General features: G+C 40.4%; 1 protein-coding gene across 2 annotated transcripts in view; it reads right to left on the reverse strand.

Annotated features, from left to right (window-relative positions):
• ZC3H12C (zinc finger CCCH-type containing 12C) overlaps positions 1 to 17,612 on the reverse strand; it is a 72,552-nt gene that overhangs the window by 52,050 nt on the left and 2,890 nt on the right. Inside the window, exon 1 of one of the 2 annotated variants that reach the window (XM_020869989.2) lies at positions 16,017 to 16,497. The exons of the other annotated variant lie outside the window; for it this stretch is intronic. Coding sequence (XP_020725648.2) covers positions 16,017 to 16,040 — 24 coding nt within the window. The 5' untranslated portion in view covers positions 16,041 to 16,497. Of the gene's footprint in view, positions 1 to 16,016; positions 16,498 to 17,612 lie in introns of those variants that run through there. 2 annotated transcript variants of the gene reach the window in all.

A 17,612-nucleotide genomic window follows, 5' to 3' on the forward strand; every position in this document is an offset into this window, starting at 1 on the left:
AAAAAAGACTGGCAATCAGTAATTTACAAGAAATACATTGATTTTGATGGTGGGTAGAAGTGAAGGGACATGGAAGAAAATGGAAATAAAATTAGAAGAAAGTATAATAAGCAACTGAAAGGAAACAGAAGTTTTCTTATAGAAAATGAGAAAACATTTCTTTCAGTTTAGCAATGTAGATGGTGGATTATGGAAAATGATTTTAAAATAAATGTCTGTAGACAATGATCAGCCACTGCCTCCACCTCTCTCATAATTTCATTAACATTTAATAAAGTAATAAATTAGTATACTTTTCGGAATTAGCTTTCTCTTAAGATCTGTAAGTTACTATAAAAAATTAAAGCCATAATAATTTTCTCCCTTATTGTTATTTAACAAATCTTTTATGAAAAAAAATCCTATGACTTAGGAATCTATTTTCTTGATAGTATTATCATTAGATATGAAGTAACTTAGTTCTTATGGCATTTTTGAAGATGTTAGCTAGTTGACCAAATTCTATTTTTAAATGTGCACAACTAATACTTTTTATAATACTCTGGTGAAAGGCAGAACAATAGCAGCCTGGGCCATGCTCACCTAATCAAACTAAATCAATCAGGTTAAGTCAGTATTCAATGAATTCATGTATTCACTCAAGAAATGTTTCTGTTTATTATATACTATGTTAGATAATATGTTTATCTATGTTTACGATTTTATCTACTATGAGAGATACTGAGTGAAGATGAGAAAGGGCACAAACATGAATACAGCTGCTACACTAAGGAATATAAATATATGAAAGAAACCAAATAGATGAATACAATATAGGGCATATCAAAATTAATGCTATTAATAGTGATAAATCATGGAGTTGTTGTTGTTTAGTTGCTGAGTCATGTCCGACTCTTTTGTGACCCCTAAGTGAAGCTCACCAGGCTCCTCTGTCCACGGGATTTTCCAGGCAAGAACACTGGAGTGGGTTGCCACTTCCTTCTCCAGGGGATCTTCCCGACCCAGGGGCTGAACCTGTGTCTCCTGCACTGGCAGGAGGATTCTTTACCACTGAAGCATCAAGGAAGCCCGATATCATGGAACACAAGAGACAAAGACATTGGCTCAGATTTGAGAAAGTTCTGAGAGGTGGATGTATAAGCTAAGAACAGAATGACAAGGACAACACATTCCTATATATACTATTGTGTATGTGTCTGTGGTAGGGCAAGATGTAGAACGAAGTAAGGAATGGAAAGAATGATTTTTCCCTAGAGAAAACAGGATTAAAGGCCCAGAGACATGAAAGATGATAAAATAAACAGAATGTGCAATTATTGCTGCTGAAGAAGAGGCTAGAAAGTCAAGAGGTAGATAGTCCATGCAAAGACTTGAATGCCATACTAATGTCTCAACTGTGTTACCTGGAAATTACTGAAGGGTTTTGAAAAAGGGAATGGTGTAGTTCTACTCACATTTTAGAAAGGTAATTAAATCAACTGTACACTAATATAAAATAAAACTTGAAATAAAAACAGAAAGAATGAGGAACCACTGAAAGTTTCCGAGAATGTGAATGACATGTTTCTAACTACATTTTAGGATGGTAATTCCAGCTGTAATTAGTTTTGAGGGGCAAGAAACTCAAAACAGATGTTAGGAAGGTATTATGAGATATTTTCTAAGATGAACCAATGGGTCCACTAAGGATTTGATATTAAAGACTAAACTGGAGAGAGTAACAAAAAATAACTGATGGCATCAAGTGATACAAATACACTGCAGAGTGACGAGGACGTTGGCTAAAGGTCATGAGCGGCTCCCAAGGGAGCTATTTTGGAGCTATGAAGACAGATGGGGTTAAGAGGCAGCTGCTCCTAACCAAGTTTTTACATCACAGATCCTTTATCAGTCTAATGAAGACTATACACCACTTTTCAAAGTAATGTTTTTAAATGGGTAATATAAAAACAGACTGTGATACAAAAAATCAATTATATTAAAATAGTCATCAAAATACTTAAAAATGTGATACAGTAAAATATATGCCTTTTATTAATACATTAAAATAACAAGATGTAGCAGCAGATCTAATAACTCTCATGATTCAAAAGTAGTTAAAAGTGATAGTTAAGAGTATTTATTTCAACTGTAACACCATAGGGGAACATTTGATTTCCATGGCTGATAGGGAAACATTTGCTGCTATTAAAATTGGACTTGTTGCTTACATTAATAAGTGAGAGAAACAGTAAACTTTAATTAGAGGATATGAATATAAATACTAAATTTTTTCCCATTCAAATCAGAGAATGCCCAATTTCTATCAATGGATGCTTCAGGGAACCACAGAACACAGGCTAAAAACTCCCAGTTAAGGAGTAACTGTGATCTGAAGAAGAGATGACAGCATCTTATTCTTTTAAAGTTTTGCAGGAAAAGAGTAAGATATAGAAAGATATTTTGGTGGGGAGAGATATAAGTTTTTTTTTCTTTTAAGAACTTTAAACCAGGAGAATGGATTCAATGGGGCAGGAGAGGAAAAAAAGGCATGCCCACCTATGTATGAATTAAAGACTAGTAATAAATAAAAGGACAGTAACTTAAGAGGAAAAAAAGAAGGAATAGCAGTGAATTGGGAAAACAGGTAGTGCTAGTGGTAAAGAATCCGCTTACCAATACGGGAGATGCAATAGACGAGGGTTCAATCCCCGGGTTGGGAAGATCCCCAGGAGGACGAAATGGCAACCCACTCCAGTGTTCCTGCATGAAAGTCCCATGGACAGAGGAGCCTGATGGGCTATGGGGTCCCAAAGAGCTGGACACAACTGAGCAATTGAGCACATATTCACATACGAGAAAACAGAGTTGGTGCCACGAGACAAATCTTGGTTTTCCTTTACCCTGTAATTCTCAGTCAAAATTAGCCAGACTACCACCATCAACCCTGCAGTCCTTTCCCAGCCCCACAAGCCCCAGAGGGCCAGCACCGCCCGGGAAAGGAGCGCAAGGTGGGGATGGGCCCCGCCAGGGTTCGGGGCAGGAGGTGCGTTCTGCTTGCTCTTCTGCCTCCTTTTTTTAAATGCATCTTCAATCTTCTTTCTCAGCTCTCAAGATACCTACAGACTTGATGCTGCTGTGTGGCTGTCTAAATACTCCTGTCCTAGTTGCTCCATCCAGTCTCCCCACAAAAGTCAAAACTCGAAAAGAAAGATCAGTGAGGGTAGTGTGATGCTTGTATGATTACAGAAATCATTAAGCATGTAAATGTGAAAGATTCTTGAGGAAGGGGTCCAATGGCTGCGCTGAGGACAGCTTGTTAAACAAAGTGACTCTTTAGATAAGAAGACTGATGAGAGATATAACAGCAGCACAGTCTCTGGCCCCCTTCCTTGTCGGCGCGCCCTTCCTGCTCTGTGTCTGTGAATGTCGTGTGTGCTGTGTGCGTGCACACGCGCCTGCTGGGGAGAAGGGGTGCAGGGAGCATAGAGCCCGTTCACCACACTGCTCACTCCTGGAAGGGATTCTCAAGCCATTGGGTTTGGTAAGCAAAAGGCCACCTCATTAGGAAGCAAAGATCTAGCGATTAAACTATCAGTCTCTAGGTTCAGTACTTTTTTTTTTTTTTTGGCCATGCTACACACCATGCAAGATCTTAGTTTCCAGACCGAGAATCAAACCCACACCCCCTATAGTGGAAGTGCAGATTCTTAGCCACTGGACCGCCAGGGAAGTCCCTAGACCTAGTATTTCTAAACTAAGTAACTGATTATTTTATCTTCTAATTCTGATTATTTTTTAAGAGCTAACACAAAAAATTGCAGAAGACGCTAAGTACACATTGACAGGAAAATTATTTCAGGATTGTGATCAAATATAAATCCATGTTGAACTGAATTAACTTATACTAGGTGTTTATCATCAAATAAGTACTCGGTCTATTAACTTAAGTACTCATTTGCTATCAACGTGGGAAATAAACATTTATGATCTACCGGTTATTCTGAGGAATGCTCAGGCCCAAGGCTCAGCACCTGGTAGCACTCTTGCCAAATTCACATTGTGCTTTCTGGCTGGCACTCAGGAATTCCAAGTGCTTTCTCTACCTGCCAGATCTTCATTCAGGTGCTACCCCAGCGTGCGATGGTCTAGAAGCTAAGCTGCAGCTGCCAACCTGGCATGTGCTTCCCAGCCCCCTAGGCCAGTAGTAAAATTTTCTACATCAACCAAATTCACAAAATTAATTTTGTGAAGTTTTTTTTTCTTATAAGCCAACTAACTCCTGATTTTTTTTCAGAATCACACTTATAGTAACTATATCCTGAACCTACTCTATTAGTACAGAAAATCTTTTTAATTTTTGGATCAGGACTGACTTCAAACATTAGATGCCTCTGATTCCCTATAGACGTTCTTATTCAAAGGGAGAGATTAAAGACCTTAGGACCTCTAAAGAAGTCTCATTAATGTAATCAAAAGGCTTGAAAGAATGCTGAAAAATAAGTTAATGGGAAATAAAAGGGCAGCAACTTAAGGCATTTTGTTTTTCTTACTTAAAGGGATAACCAGAATTGTCTCCACCATCCATTTTAAAGAATGTGGAGTACTTCCTATGATTCTGCAATTTCTCTTGGCCAATCTATTCATCCCATCCAGAAACAGGTCAGGAAAGAACTAGTTTTTATTTCCAAAGCTTTACAATTTGGGGGGTAAGAGTGGGCAGTACCTGGAAGGTGCACCCTGAAATACTTTAAACTAGTAAAGAGCATAGAAAAACAGGGCTGCTGGTTCAACTTCCAACCTCAGGAAGTCCTAGAACACACACAGAAGGGAGTACAAGAGGATCAAGAGGTGCAGAGATCTGCAGGCATATATGCCCCGTTTATGGAACACAAATATTTTTAAAATAAACTGGGAACTTAGCTTATTTTGGAAGTTACATCATCCTATCCTTACACATTGATGACACGAAGCCCTAACAATCCAAAGCATTAGATTTACTTGGTTTATCCATTGGCCTTAAATGATAAAACCCATAAAAACTTGGTATCTATACAAACAGAAGGGAAGGCGGCAGGGCACAACCTTTAAAAGAATGACATAGCAGAGGACACAACATAAACTGAATGGAATTAGATGGATCCAGATGGCAGACAAGTCAACCTGACTTGACCTTAATGCTCAGTATACACGCATTGTAACACATGAGCGAGCTAAATAACACACCCAGAGGCGCCATGACAGTTCCAAGGCTGACCATCAAAAACCAAAACGTGGGCAACGGCCCAATCCTGGAAATCTCAGCCCCTTCCCCAAAAGGGTTGCCATAACCCTCCCACTCGTTAGCCTATGAAATTACTCAGCCCATAAAGCAAACCACACCACATTTCAACCCCACTTGCACTCTGTGAAGGCCCACACTCTGGGGAATGTGTTTCTCTCAGAATAAAGCCACTTCTTATCTGTTACTTTGTCTCTCACTGAATTCTTTCTGCAATGAGACATCAAGAAACTGGGCTTCATTAGGTCCTAAAGCCAGGTCTGAGATCTCTGGTGGAAGAGTGTGGACTTTGTCTGGGTTAGAGTCCCAGACAGGATTTTGGCTGGCTTCGAGTCCCAAACTGGGTTTTGCTAGGTTCAAGTCCTGGCATATGGGTTCAAGTCCCAATCTGAAGTAAATGGTTTCATATACATTAAATCTCTCTACCAGAACCTGGTGGTTAAAAAAAATAAAATTATGGACATTAAAAATGGATGACAATAGGGTTATAACCTGTGAGATGTGGTCAAACAGATACTCAATGAAAAAATTAATGGTGTAAATGTATTTAAAAAAAAGAAAGCAAACATTTAAATTACAAAGGTCAAAATGAGCAAACAAACCAAAAATAAAGGCAGACAGAAGAATAAAAGCATAAATAGGTAAATTAGGAAGCAAAAAATTGTAGAAATGGTTAATATAATGGAAAGCTGGTTCTAAATATGAGTGAATAAACTAATAAGTGAATAAATTCCTAAAAACGTGACCGAGAGGTTGAGGAACTCTACAAATATATAACAGTAAAAGCATAATGTTCAATGAAATGGAAAGCATTCTTTCCATATATCTTTATGCCAATAAACAAGAATCTATAATTGAAGCCAACTTAAGAAAAGGTTTTAAATGTGAATAACCATGGAAGAAATAAAAACTTTAAGATTTATACCCTCCATTCCTTTTCTCACAAAGAATACTATACCTATAGGTTCTATGGGTATGTTCTAGCAAACTCCTATTACTGAGATTTTCTAGGGCACCTACGAACATGAAAAACATCCCAACCGGCTTATGAGAATAGCATAATTATGTCGACAAACCTAACAAAGATGGACAAAACTAGCCAAATATATGTATAATCTTACTTATACTTTATCCAAAAGTCCTACATGTAAGAAAGATAAGTTATATAGTATATTCAAATTATAATAATACACCTTAGCCAGTAGATTTTACTCTATGGTAATAGATTTTTCTAATATTGAACATTGTTAATTCAATTCATTTACTCACAAGTAATGATTAACGACTTGTACTGGATGGATGTGGAAAATGAAAGAGACACGAAGAACCAAGAACCTCGAGATTTTTGGTTTGACCAGCTGACTGCTCAAAGTTGGTATTAACTCTTAAAAAAGTGGGGATGACTTGGAAAGAAGACAGATTTGGAAGGACAAAAATTCTGTTTTAGACAATTTTGTTTCAGATACTAATTGCTGTCCGAGTAGAGCTGTCCCAAGATAGCTGGGTAACAGAGAGAAGTTGGGATTGGAGATAAATATTTGGTAGTCATTAGCATGTAGATGGAGATGGCAATGGTGACCCACTCCAGTGCTCTTGCCTGGAAAATCCCATGGATGGAGGAGCCTGGTAGGCGGTACTCCATGGGGTCTCGAACAGTCAGACACGACTGAGCAACTTCACTTTCACTTTTCACTTTCATGCATTGGAGAAGGAAATGGCAACCCACCCCAGTGTTCTTGCCTGGAGAATCCCAGGGACGGCGGAGCCTGGTGGGCTGCCGTCTATGGGGTCGCACAGAGTCGGACACGACTGAAGCGACTTAGCAGCAGCAGCAGCACGTAGATGGTATATAAAAATATAGTACTGGATGGATGGAAAACTGTAGAAAAAAAGAGTGTTCAGGATCCAAATTTTAGTAATCTAACAATAGACAGACACTAGATACTAGATAGATTTGTGAATACCATATTTTCATATATGTTGCTATACTTATCTTTGAAATCAAGCTAAATTAGGACCTTGATAGAAAATTATTTAATATAAACCTTATTATATTGGTTTGGTTTCTTGCTGGCCTCTGAATACTTCAGTTTCAGTAGCAGTGTCATTTTTGTGATCTGTAAATTATCTGAATCTGTTTTGAGGGGCAGTTGTTTTTAAAGTGTTCTGAAAGCTGCCTCAGAGGCCGAGTAATGAGGGCACTGGGACTCTGACTCTAAGACTTTATTTGAAGAAAGTGTTTTATTCCAAGGGACAAATCTGTTTCATTTACTTTAAATCATATTTTATAAATATCATGTAATAGTGGACAATGCTGAAAAGTAAAGTGGGTCTCAAAGTCTGAGATAAGGATGGAATCATTAAGTGGGCTGAAAACAGTAAAATTCAGCCTTACTGACATTTAAACCTTACTTAAAATGACTGACTGCTTGCTTAATTTAAAAAGAAAATAACATGAGTCAAATGCTGAAAATACATTTTGAAGATGTGCCTAAAAGATACTTAGGAATTTAGTAATTTAAGGGAATCTTCCCATAATATATAAATCTATTTTCAAGCTTCTTATATTTAACATTTATAGATATTTATAGGAATATATGTATGTAAGCAGGGGATACCTATGTCAGGAAACAATAGCCATTCGCATTTAAAAAGTGAAATAATAGAAAAAGACCCATTAAAATCAGAAATAAGCTCAAATACCTATTACTAGTCAATACTGTTCTATGATGTCAACCAATGCAACAAGACAAGAAAAAAAGCTGAAGTTTTAAAAAAACTGGTATTATTTTGGGGTCACTATAATAGATCCTGAAAATCAAGAGACTCAACTGAAAAAGTACTGGAAGTAAGTCCTACAATGTAACTAACAGTACATAAGAGTTCAGTAGGGGATGCCCAGGTGGCTGGGTAGTAAAGAATCCACCTCCCAATGCAGGAGATGCAGGTTTGATCCCTGAGTCAGGAAGATCTCCGGGAGAAGGAAATGGCAACACGCTCCACTATTCTTGCCTAGAAAATCCCATGAACAGAGGAGCCTCACGGGCTACAGTCCATGGAATCACAGAGTCGGACATGACTGAACACAGGATAACTAGGTTATTTAAAATTGAATAACTTTCCTTTATACCACCCACTACAAGGTATAATATATAGGCATATCAAGTGTAAAATATAGTAAGGCAAAATTTCATTCATAATAAATAATGATTGCTAACATCTCTCAGGGGCTTATACATTATTGGTTAATATCCACAGCCATGATATTATATGATATTACCATGATAATAGGTACTATCATCACAATTTCACATAAAAAACTGAGGCTTAGGAAAATATAAGAAATTTTCCCAAGAATACACAAATGTCAGGACAGGAATTCAAATTCAATCTTTCTGACTCTACTGAAGGAGTTTCTTAGCACTATTATATCATTCTTATCTATCAAATTAACAAAGACAGGTCGTGCAAGGAAACAGTGATGGGTACTGAAAGCAGCACACACTGATTTCTAAAAAGAATATAAACTGGTGCAAATTTTCCAGAGGGCAATTTGCATGAGCACATCTATGAATTTCTATCAAATACATTCACAAGTGTGTACAAAGATCTACACACATGGACATTTATCATTGTTCATTATAACAATTAAAAAAATGGTCATACTCTAAATACTTAACAATATAAGTTTGATTAAATTATAGTCCTACTTGAACATGCTGAATGCCACTTGGCATTCAAAATAATCATCACAATATTCATATACAAAAATAATCTTTAAAAGGATATTTAATGATACAGGAAAACATAGTATATTGAATGAACAGTAAGAAACAAAACTACATATGCATACAAATTTTTTAAAGGATGTGTTTATAGTTACTAGGAGAGTTAAAAAAAATTACCAAAACTTTTAAGTTATCACTAGGGGAGAATTATGGATCACTTTTTTTTTTTAACTTTTTCTCTATTTATAAAATGATAAAATAAATGTGTTAAAATATTTAACTCAAGTGAGAAGTTGCTATCTGACTCTGGGAGCTCAGCCCAGCGCTCTGTGACAACCTAGAGGGGTGGGAGGGGTGAGAGGGAGGGGACACATGTATGCCTGTGGTTGATTCCTGTTGATGTATGGCAAAACCAACACAATACTGTAAAGCAAGTATCTCGCAGTTAAAAAAAATACTTAACTTTAACTCAAAATTTAGTTTTAAAAGATAAAATAAAAGATAACAGAAATGCCCTTTAGAAAACATCTCTATTTGAAACCATTTTTTCCCTATGCATGATACTGCTAATTTTAACACACTTGATGACTTAAAAATTTTATGTTACTTAAGGCACTTTTCTATCTTAGCAAAAAATAGAAACACCTACTTTATCAAAATAGATAATTAAACATTTCCAGCATTTTAGATCTATACTAATCATTTAAAATTCCAAGAAGTATCTAATACATAAAATTGCCAACTCAGTGGGAGCAATTCAAGAAAAACGATGACTTAAAGATAAAAAACATTGAAGTCAACTGTGAGGAGGCAGCCTTAATTACATGGGAAACCTGCTCCCTGTAAGTATACAAAACAACAAATTATAAAGTAAAAGCCAAGATTTAAAAATGACCAAAGTTACAGAATAAGGATAAAATTAAGCCCACATAATTTTGAATGGGAAATGAGTAGAGATGACCAAGAACAAAGAACAGAAACTAATTTTAGCTTCACCCTAAAAGACAGGAGGGAACAAACTGGAGAGCCTTTTGAAAAATCTAGGGCTTCCCCGACAGCTCAGTTGGTAAAGAATCTGCCTGCAATGCAGGCAATCCCAGTTCAATTCCTGGGTCAGGAAGATCCCCTGGAGAAAGGATAGGTTACCCACTCCAGTATTCTTGCGTTTCCCCTGTGGCTCAGTTGGTAAAGAATCTGCCCGTAATATGGGAAACCTGGGTTCGAACCCTGGGTTAGGAAGATCCCCTGGAGAAGGGAAAGGCTACCCAATCCAGTTTTCTGGCCTAGAAAATTCCAGGTTACCAAAGAGTTGGACATGACTGAGCGACTTTCACTTTGAAAAATCCAAAATGCAAACTGACATATTATAAGCAGTAAATTTGATTTTACAAATATTTTTTAATCTGGTAATCCTAATTACCCAGAACACAAGAGTCAGTGAGTAAATAGACAGAAAAACAAAACAAAATCTGCCTAATCAATTCAGTGAATGCTGCTAAATCATTTTATAATAACATTAAGTGTCTTCTATGTTCTGGCCACTTTTACACTCATTAGCTTGAATTAGTAAAAACAACTTGCAAAGTACTGAACAAGAGAAATTGAGTTCTATCTAGGGTCACAGCGAGTAAAGGACAGAGCTGGAATTTAAACCCAGGTCTAGCTGATGTTGGCTTGCCCAGTGGCTCAGTGGTAAAGAATCTGCTGCAATGCAGAAGCCGCAGGAGACAGTGGGTTTGATCCCTGGGTGGGGAAGATCCCCAGAAAGAGGGCATGGCCACCCACTCCACTATTCTTGCCTGGAGAATCCCATGGACAGAGGAGCCTGGCGGGCTACAGTCCATAGGGATGCAGAGTCCAACTCGGCTGAGGCCAGTTAGCTTGCACGCACTAGCTGACATCAGAGGGCCCAACTGCTCTCTTTCAAAGTAAAGTCTCTCAGTTCTCCAACCGAGGCAATCTGAGAGTCCTACAGGCCTTTAATTGTTGCCTAAAATACTTTTATTTTAGCCATAATATTAGCTGTTGTCATTCAGCTTCACAGTCCATATCAGTCATCTGCTTCAAATCAGAGGATGTGAAAATGTCAGCAAGAACAGCTAACAGCAAGGAGAGAAGACTGAAAATCACTGCCAGAAATCAATAGAAATCATTGAATTCTGCTGTCATCATCATCTATAATAATAATAATAAAGCTAAACAAGCATTGCTGTTTAGTTAGGATAAATCAGAAATCTTGATAACTTCTGTTCCATCACCTAGAAGATAGGCAAAACAACAGTATAAACTTTATACAATTGATGTAAAACTAAATTAGATAATATAAGTAAAGTGCTTAATACTGTACCTGGCATAAATTAGTGCCCAATAAATACTGACTATTATTATGTTTTACAGTAAGTGAACTTAAAGGCTATATGACTTGAAGGTAGAAAAATATAATTCATGGGTATAAATTTTTCTATTTAGAAGTTAAAATGTTTTGCCCTTGGAAGATCTCAAGACTAACTTTTAGAAATTCACTTTTATAATAACCTTCCCCAGCTAAGTGGGGTAGATAAGGTTCATTATATTTTTATAGGGCAAATGTACAGGGCCACTCAAGAAATGACATTATACACTTTAAGTTAATTTTAAAATGTTGGGTATACCAATTGTGTTATTCGCTCTGCACTGATTATTATGATCATCTCTTAACCATTTCCTGGCTTTTGTTCATCCTACCACATCTCAGCAGATCCATTTAAAGAGCATACTCTGTGGCCTTTAATATTCATGAAGCATCTGCTGTAGAAGACTTGGGATAAAACAATAGCCCAGATTCCTTGCCCTTGAGGAGCCTGAAGACCACAAACAAGATAAAGAAGATTCTAGACACAGTGTAAGTTATGGTTATAAACATTTTGTATTACTGTTAATCCTTGCAACAAATCTAGGTTTTAGCTAGTATCTTTTTGTTGTTTTATAGACGAAGAGCACAGGCACAGAAAGTAAAAAAGGAATAAAAATGGAACAGCTAACTATCACCAAATAAGCAAGTGCTATAGACGGATTCACAGTATTTTGAAAACACAGGAGAGTAAATAAATAATTTTGCTTAAAGATGGGGGATTAGAAAATGCTTGTGTTTTCAATTTAAAACCCAAGTAAAAATTCTGTAACATATAAATACAGAAATAAAAAAGTAGCAGAGTGTTTATCAAAATATATACAGAAGCTATTTATGGATAAGATTTCAGGTGGTTTTACTTTTCTCTGCTTTTTTCTTAATCAACCTGCTCTACTTTAATATCTTAAAATATAAGTAGAACAAAAATGAGCTTAAAATTGTGCTAACGCTCATCGAGAAAACTGTCAAGATTTTAAAGTTAATAGTACATTCAAATATGGAATGAAATCAGCTCTCTCTTTGCTGCTGAGTGTACATATCAATCAGCTTTTCTGGAAAACTTTTTCATCATCAAAGACCTTAAAGCTTATTCTCTTTGATCATTGCTTCTACGAACTCATCCTAAGAACACAGATGAAGAAAAAAATTTTACTATGATGTTCAACTCAAGTATGATATTAAAATATTGTGTGTGTGTTCAGTTGCTCAGTACTGTCTGACTCTTTGCAACCCTATGAATTGGAGCCTGCCAGGCTCCTCTCTCCATGGAATTTTCCAGGCAAGAATACTAGAGTGGGTTGCCATTTCCTACTCCAGGGAATCGTCCTGAACCAGGGATTGAACCTGAGTCTCTTGTGTCTCCTGGACTGGCACGTAGATTCTTTACCACTGTGCTACCTGGGATGCCCATTAAAATATAGGGAGTAACAAATACTGAAATAGGAGAATGATTTAAGTAAAATATGTTCTTAGGAAGAAAATGTTTGAAATATTTTTAAGCTCATGAGAAAATCCTTAGTGCATGTTAAATGGGGATGGAAAGATGGAGCACCAAGCTCTATAAACAGTGTTAATACCAACTATATAAGAAAAAGAGACACCTTTTTAGAACCAAATCTCTGAGATGATTCCATTATATAGTTTAAATCTCACAATAATAGATATATTTATTAACATGTATTAAGTTAAAGAGACGTTAATATTTGGTTCTTAGCCAACTTGAACGAAATATTCCAACTGGTTGGAACATTTGCTCTGCCATTATTAACTGTGAGACCTCTAGTAAGTTATTTAAACACAAGTTAGTTTTGGTTTAGTACCAAAACACTTCTTCATAGGAGTGCAGTAAGCATCAGATGCATTAAAGTACGTACAGCACTTAGAACAGTGCTTGGCACAGTGTCACCTACTATTATTAATCTTAACCTACAATGACCAAGTGAGATCTTTGCTGAGGCCTGAGTAATGAGCTGTGAACCAGGCAAAAGGTGAAAGGGACTACAGGAAGAATATTCCAGGCAAGCAGGAAGACCTTGGGATTTTTATTCCCTATCCACCTTTAGAGATTTGATAATTTATCTTAAAGACAGAATGCTTTGAATGTTCAGACATCTGCTTATGGGTTTTACTTGATGCTAGTTCACTGGGCATAGGAATTATCATGCATCTTTAAATTTTCAAACTATACTTATCAACATACAAACACACAATGACACACATTTTAAAGAACAAACTAAAAAACAGTATCACAGGAAGGCAGAACTGCCCAGTAGCTAAGGGATGACTTTCAAAGTCAGACTCAGGGGTTCAAACTCCCTTCTGCAATTTACTAGACAGACGTGTGACTTTGGGCAAGTTATTTAAACTTTCAGTCTCAGTTTCCCATCTGCACAATGAAAATAATAAAAGCAAAGAATAAGCATGACATTGGCCTATCTGTGCACAATTGTTGTTCAGCTACCCAGTCGTGTATGACTCTTCAATAGCTATTATTATGTTAGCTATAAAAACCAAAGCAAAGTTAGAGAACTGATATCTCATCACAGATCTGAAAATTATCTTTATGCCATCAGATCCAAAATACAGTTGTTCAGTCGTGATATCCACTGAATACCTGGGGTCCAATTTGGCAGATATAATCCATGAAAACATAGCTTCAGAGAAGCCAGTAACATAAAATAGGATACTTTTATTAGCCCAGTAATTAAAACAAAAATGTAGTAAAAGGAAATGACTAATAAAAACTCCCATCAGCATACAGACATTCCAAGTTTCTGTTTCCTATCTTTTAATATTTTCCATTATAATAAACTAATTTCATTAGACTTTCGTTTTTAAAAGCAGTTTAAAAAAAGTGGCCTCTTTTTCGTTGTTTTGTTTAAAAGTTCATTTTACTTTACATATAATGTTTAAGTGCTTGTGTGATGCTGGAGGTAAAAATGTAGCTTACTTTGAAAGTAAAATGCATTCTTAAACTAAATAAAATACTCAAACATTTGAAATTACAGATACACAGTGAGTTATTAGACCATTCTAATTTTTAGGGTACCTTCAAGTAGACAGATTAAGGTGATTTAAAATCGGAATGCCAAACTGGAAGAAAACAGGTGAATAGAGAGGAAAGTCTGAAATAATCTTCCTGGGGTTATCAACAGTAAGACAACTTTACAAATACTTGGTGAAGCTATCCTTATATTCAAACAACAGATAACACCAAAATTGAGAAAGTGCTACTAAAATTGCATATGTGATTAAGTAAATGAAAGTCATAGCCTCATACCCTAAATATATTGATTTTAAAAAATATATAACACATTATATTCCTTGTGATTCTAATAAAGTCCAAAAACTTGTATGAGGCATATCACTGTTTTCCGTTTATAATATGCATTAGAGAAACTAAATGAGGAAATAAGAGAACTGATGAACTTTCTCAAATTTCTAAATATACTGAGCCCCAAGTATCTCTGCAACTATTCCAAGATGATTAAAAAAAAAAAAAACAAAACAGAAAAACCTGAATCAATAAGCGTCTCATGGGCATGGGGATATTCCAACACAATCTTGCAACCAATAGGAAAACTTTCCCTAAATCCGGATTAGCATTTCATCCCTTTATCCATCACAAACCAGGATTGTTAACGGTTACCCAAACGACAAGATACCCTGTTAGAGTAATCAGTCCTTGGAAGCTTTAGGCGGTTTTTAAGGACCTCAAGGGGGTAAGGACGAGGCAGTTAAGGGAAGAAAAGCAGGATTCATTTCTCCGAGTTATATCTGTAACACCTCTTTGTAGGGAGTTTAACGTGGGACCCGGTCCAGCTGAATGAGCGCAAGGCGAAAATGAGAATTCGTCTGGAGACTGAGGGGCTAGGGGCGCAGTCGGGATGGGAGGAGAGGGATTTCGCCACGGCCCGCCTGGGGGCGGCAGTTTGGCTGGACTGACGGATAATAAAAATCGAATGGCTGGGGCTGGGTCAGAGCGGTCGGATGCCGCCTCACCCCACAGGCGCTCCGGGTCCGAGCTGCAGCAGACGGGCTGCGGGTCCGTGTCCATCCGGGGCGCCCGGGCCCGCCTCCATGTTCGGCCGGGAGTGGACCAGAGCCCTAGGCCTCGGGGTCAGGGTGACCGGCCTCATCTCGCCCGACATCCCCGGTGGGGCCGGCTCTACCCCCGGGGGGAGGATGCGCCGGGCTTTCCGCTCGACCCCGCCCGAGCCCCGGGAACGGCCGGGCCGCAGGGACTCGACCTCCCGGGACCCGGGCCTCCCGGGGCCTGAAGCTGAGCCGGCGCGGCCGCCCCGGGTCCCGGCCCCTCCGCCCAACGCTCGGGCGCGGCCTCCCGGCACGCAGCTCTCCCGTCGCCCGGCTCCCCCAGGAGGGCCACGGTCGGTGCGGTCCGCCCCTCCACCCCCTTCCCGAGAGACAAACCTGGGGGCCGCTACTCGGCAGGGCCGACCCGGCTACGGAGAGGCGCGCGGCGGCGGCGGCGGCGGCGGCGGGGCCCGCAGCGACAGCAGCCACCTCGGCCCTGCCCGCTCGGCGCCTCGCCCGCCCGCGGCCCCTGCGCCCCTTCCCCGGCCAGCCCCACGCGCACCCCACCCGCCACGCGCGCGCGCCCGGCTGTTGCTCAACCTACTTGCAGCCTCTCCTCAGCGGCCATCACCACATGCCCGGGAAGCCGGGGCCGCCCCAGGTCCCGCTGGCGGGCGGCCGCCTCTCCTTCAGCCCCAGGCCGCCGCTAGGGCGCCGGGCGAGCGGGAGGCTCCCCCATTGCCGCCCGCCCGCCCGCCGGCCACCCGCCGGGGCCCCGGCTCGGCCCGCCGTCCGCGCCGCCGCTCCGCGAGGAGGGCGAGCCAGTCTCTTCCGCGGCCGCTTCGCCCCTCGCCCGCCCGCCCGCAGCCGCAGCCGCAGCCGCTGCGCCGCCGCTTCCTCCTCCCCTTTCCTCTTTTTCCTTCTCCTCCTTCGTTTCGTCGGGAGCCGAGCTTGGCAAACCAGCACCTGCTGCTGGAGATCACCGAGAACTGAAACAGGAAACCCCAGCCCAGGGGAAAACCCGGGAGGCGTGGAGAGGGGTGAGGGGAGCTGCTGGAACCTGTCGGGCTCGGCCGGGCCCCTGCGGCCGCCCGCGGTTCCCGCGCCGCCTCGCCTCGCGCCCGGCCCGGGGGTCCCGACCTCCCCGCCCCGCTCCCCCCTGCCCGGGCCGGGCGGGCGCCCCTCGGCTCGGGTACGCCTCCTCCACCCGGCAATAACACGGATCATTCCCTGGGCGGCCAAGGGAATCGCTGTCTTCCTTTCCCGGTGCTTGTTTGCTTATTATCAGTATTCCGTAATGAGGGGGGGGGGGTGGAAAAACCACACCTGGCATTAGCAAGACCAATACGGGAATTTATTAATAAACAAATGAAGCTATTGGGATTTCACCCAGGGGAAGGACTTCTTGCAGTAAGGAAACTGGCCCTGTTGGAAGTGGCAACATGTCAAAATGGAGGCGAAAGCCAGGTTGAATCCAGATCTCTTGCCGGAGGTTGGGAGGAGACAGCAGAGGTGGGAGCTGCGAGTGTGACAGCTCTGGGCGCATCGGGCCTTTCTACTTCTGCGGAATGTCCGCCACCCAGCACAGCCAGGGCCAGCGTTTCCGCAGTGTTCAAATCGGCTCACTCACCTGCCTGTGCAATTGTCTCCAGACGCCTCACTCCCAGCCTTGGGCAGGAGGCATGCACTTTTAGAGGGAGAGGGAAAGGGCCGGCCCTGGATTGTGCCCCTCCCAGGGGTCACAGACCAGCCAGCTGCTTTAAGTGCCTTGTCTCATTGAAGTGTTAACCAGGTGTTATAATCCCCCTTTTCCTACAGAAACAGATTAGAAAAATTTCCCGAAATGACCCTTCTTGCAGAGGAGGGATCCAGGTCCGTCTTCATCGAAAGCACGTATTTGTTTCAGGGGACCTTGAATCACACTTTTGATCACACTATTCACCTTTAATACAAAATTATTTCTTGCCTCTCTGAATTGTTTTCAGCAGGGGCATGCTTTCTCCAAGCCCGGGTTCTGCTGAAGCTGATTGGGCAGCTTAATGGTAGTGATATCTGTGATGCTTACTGGGGTTCACGCTTTCCAGTTTCTCTATTTTAAAAAAAAAAGCTGTCTTTATGGCTCAGTTGGTAGCACAGATGCCTCCACCTCTTTGGCCAGCATCTGTTACTCTTTAGCTATGGATGATACGGGGTCCCAGCT

The sequence above is a fragment of the Odocoileus virginianus genome, chromosome 10 (genome assembly GCF_023699985.2).
Source record: "Odocoileus virginianus isolate 20LAN1187 ecotype Illinois chromosome 10, Ovbor_1.2, whole genome shotgun sequence".
Classification (NCBI taxonomy): Eukaryota; Metazoa; Chordata; class Mammalia; order Artiodactyla; family Cervidae; genus Odocoileus; species Odocoileus virginianus.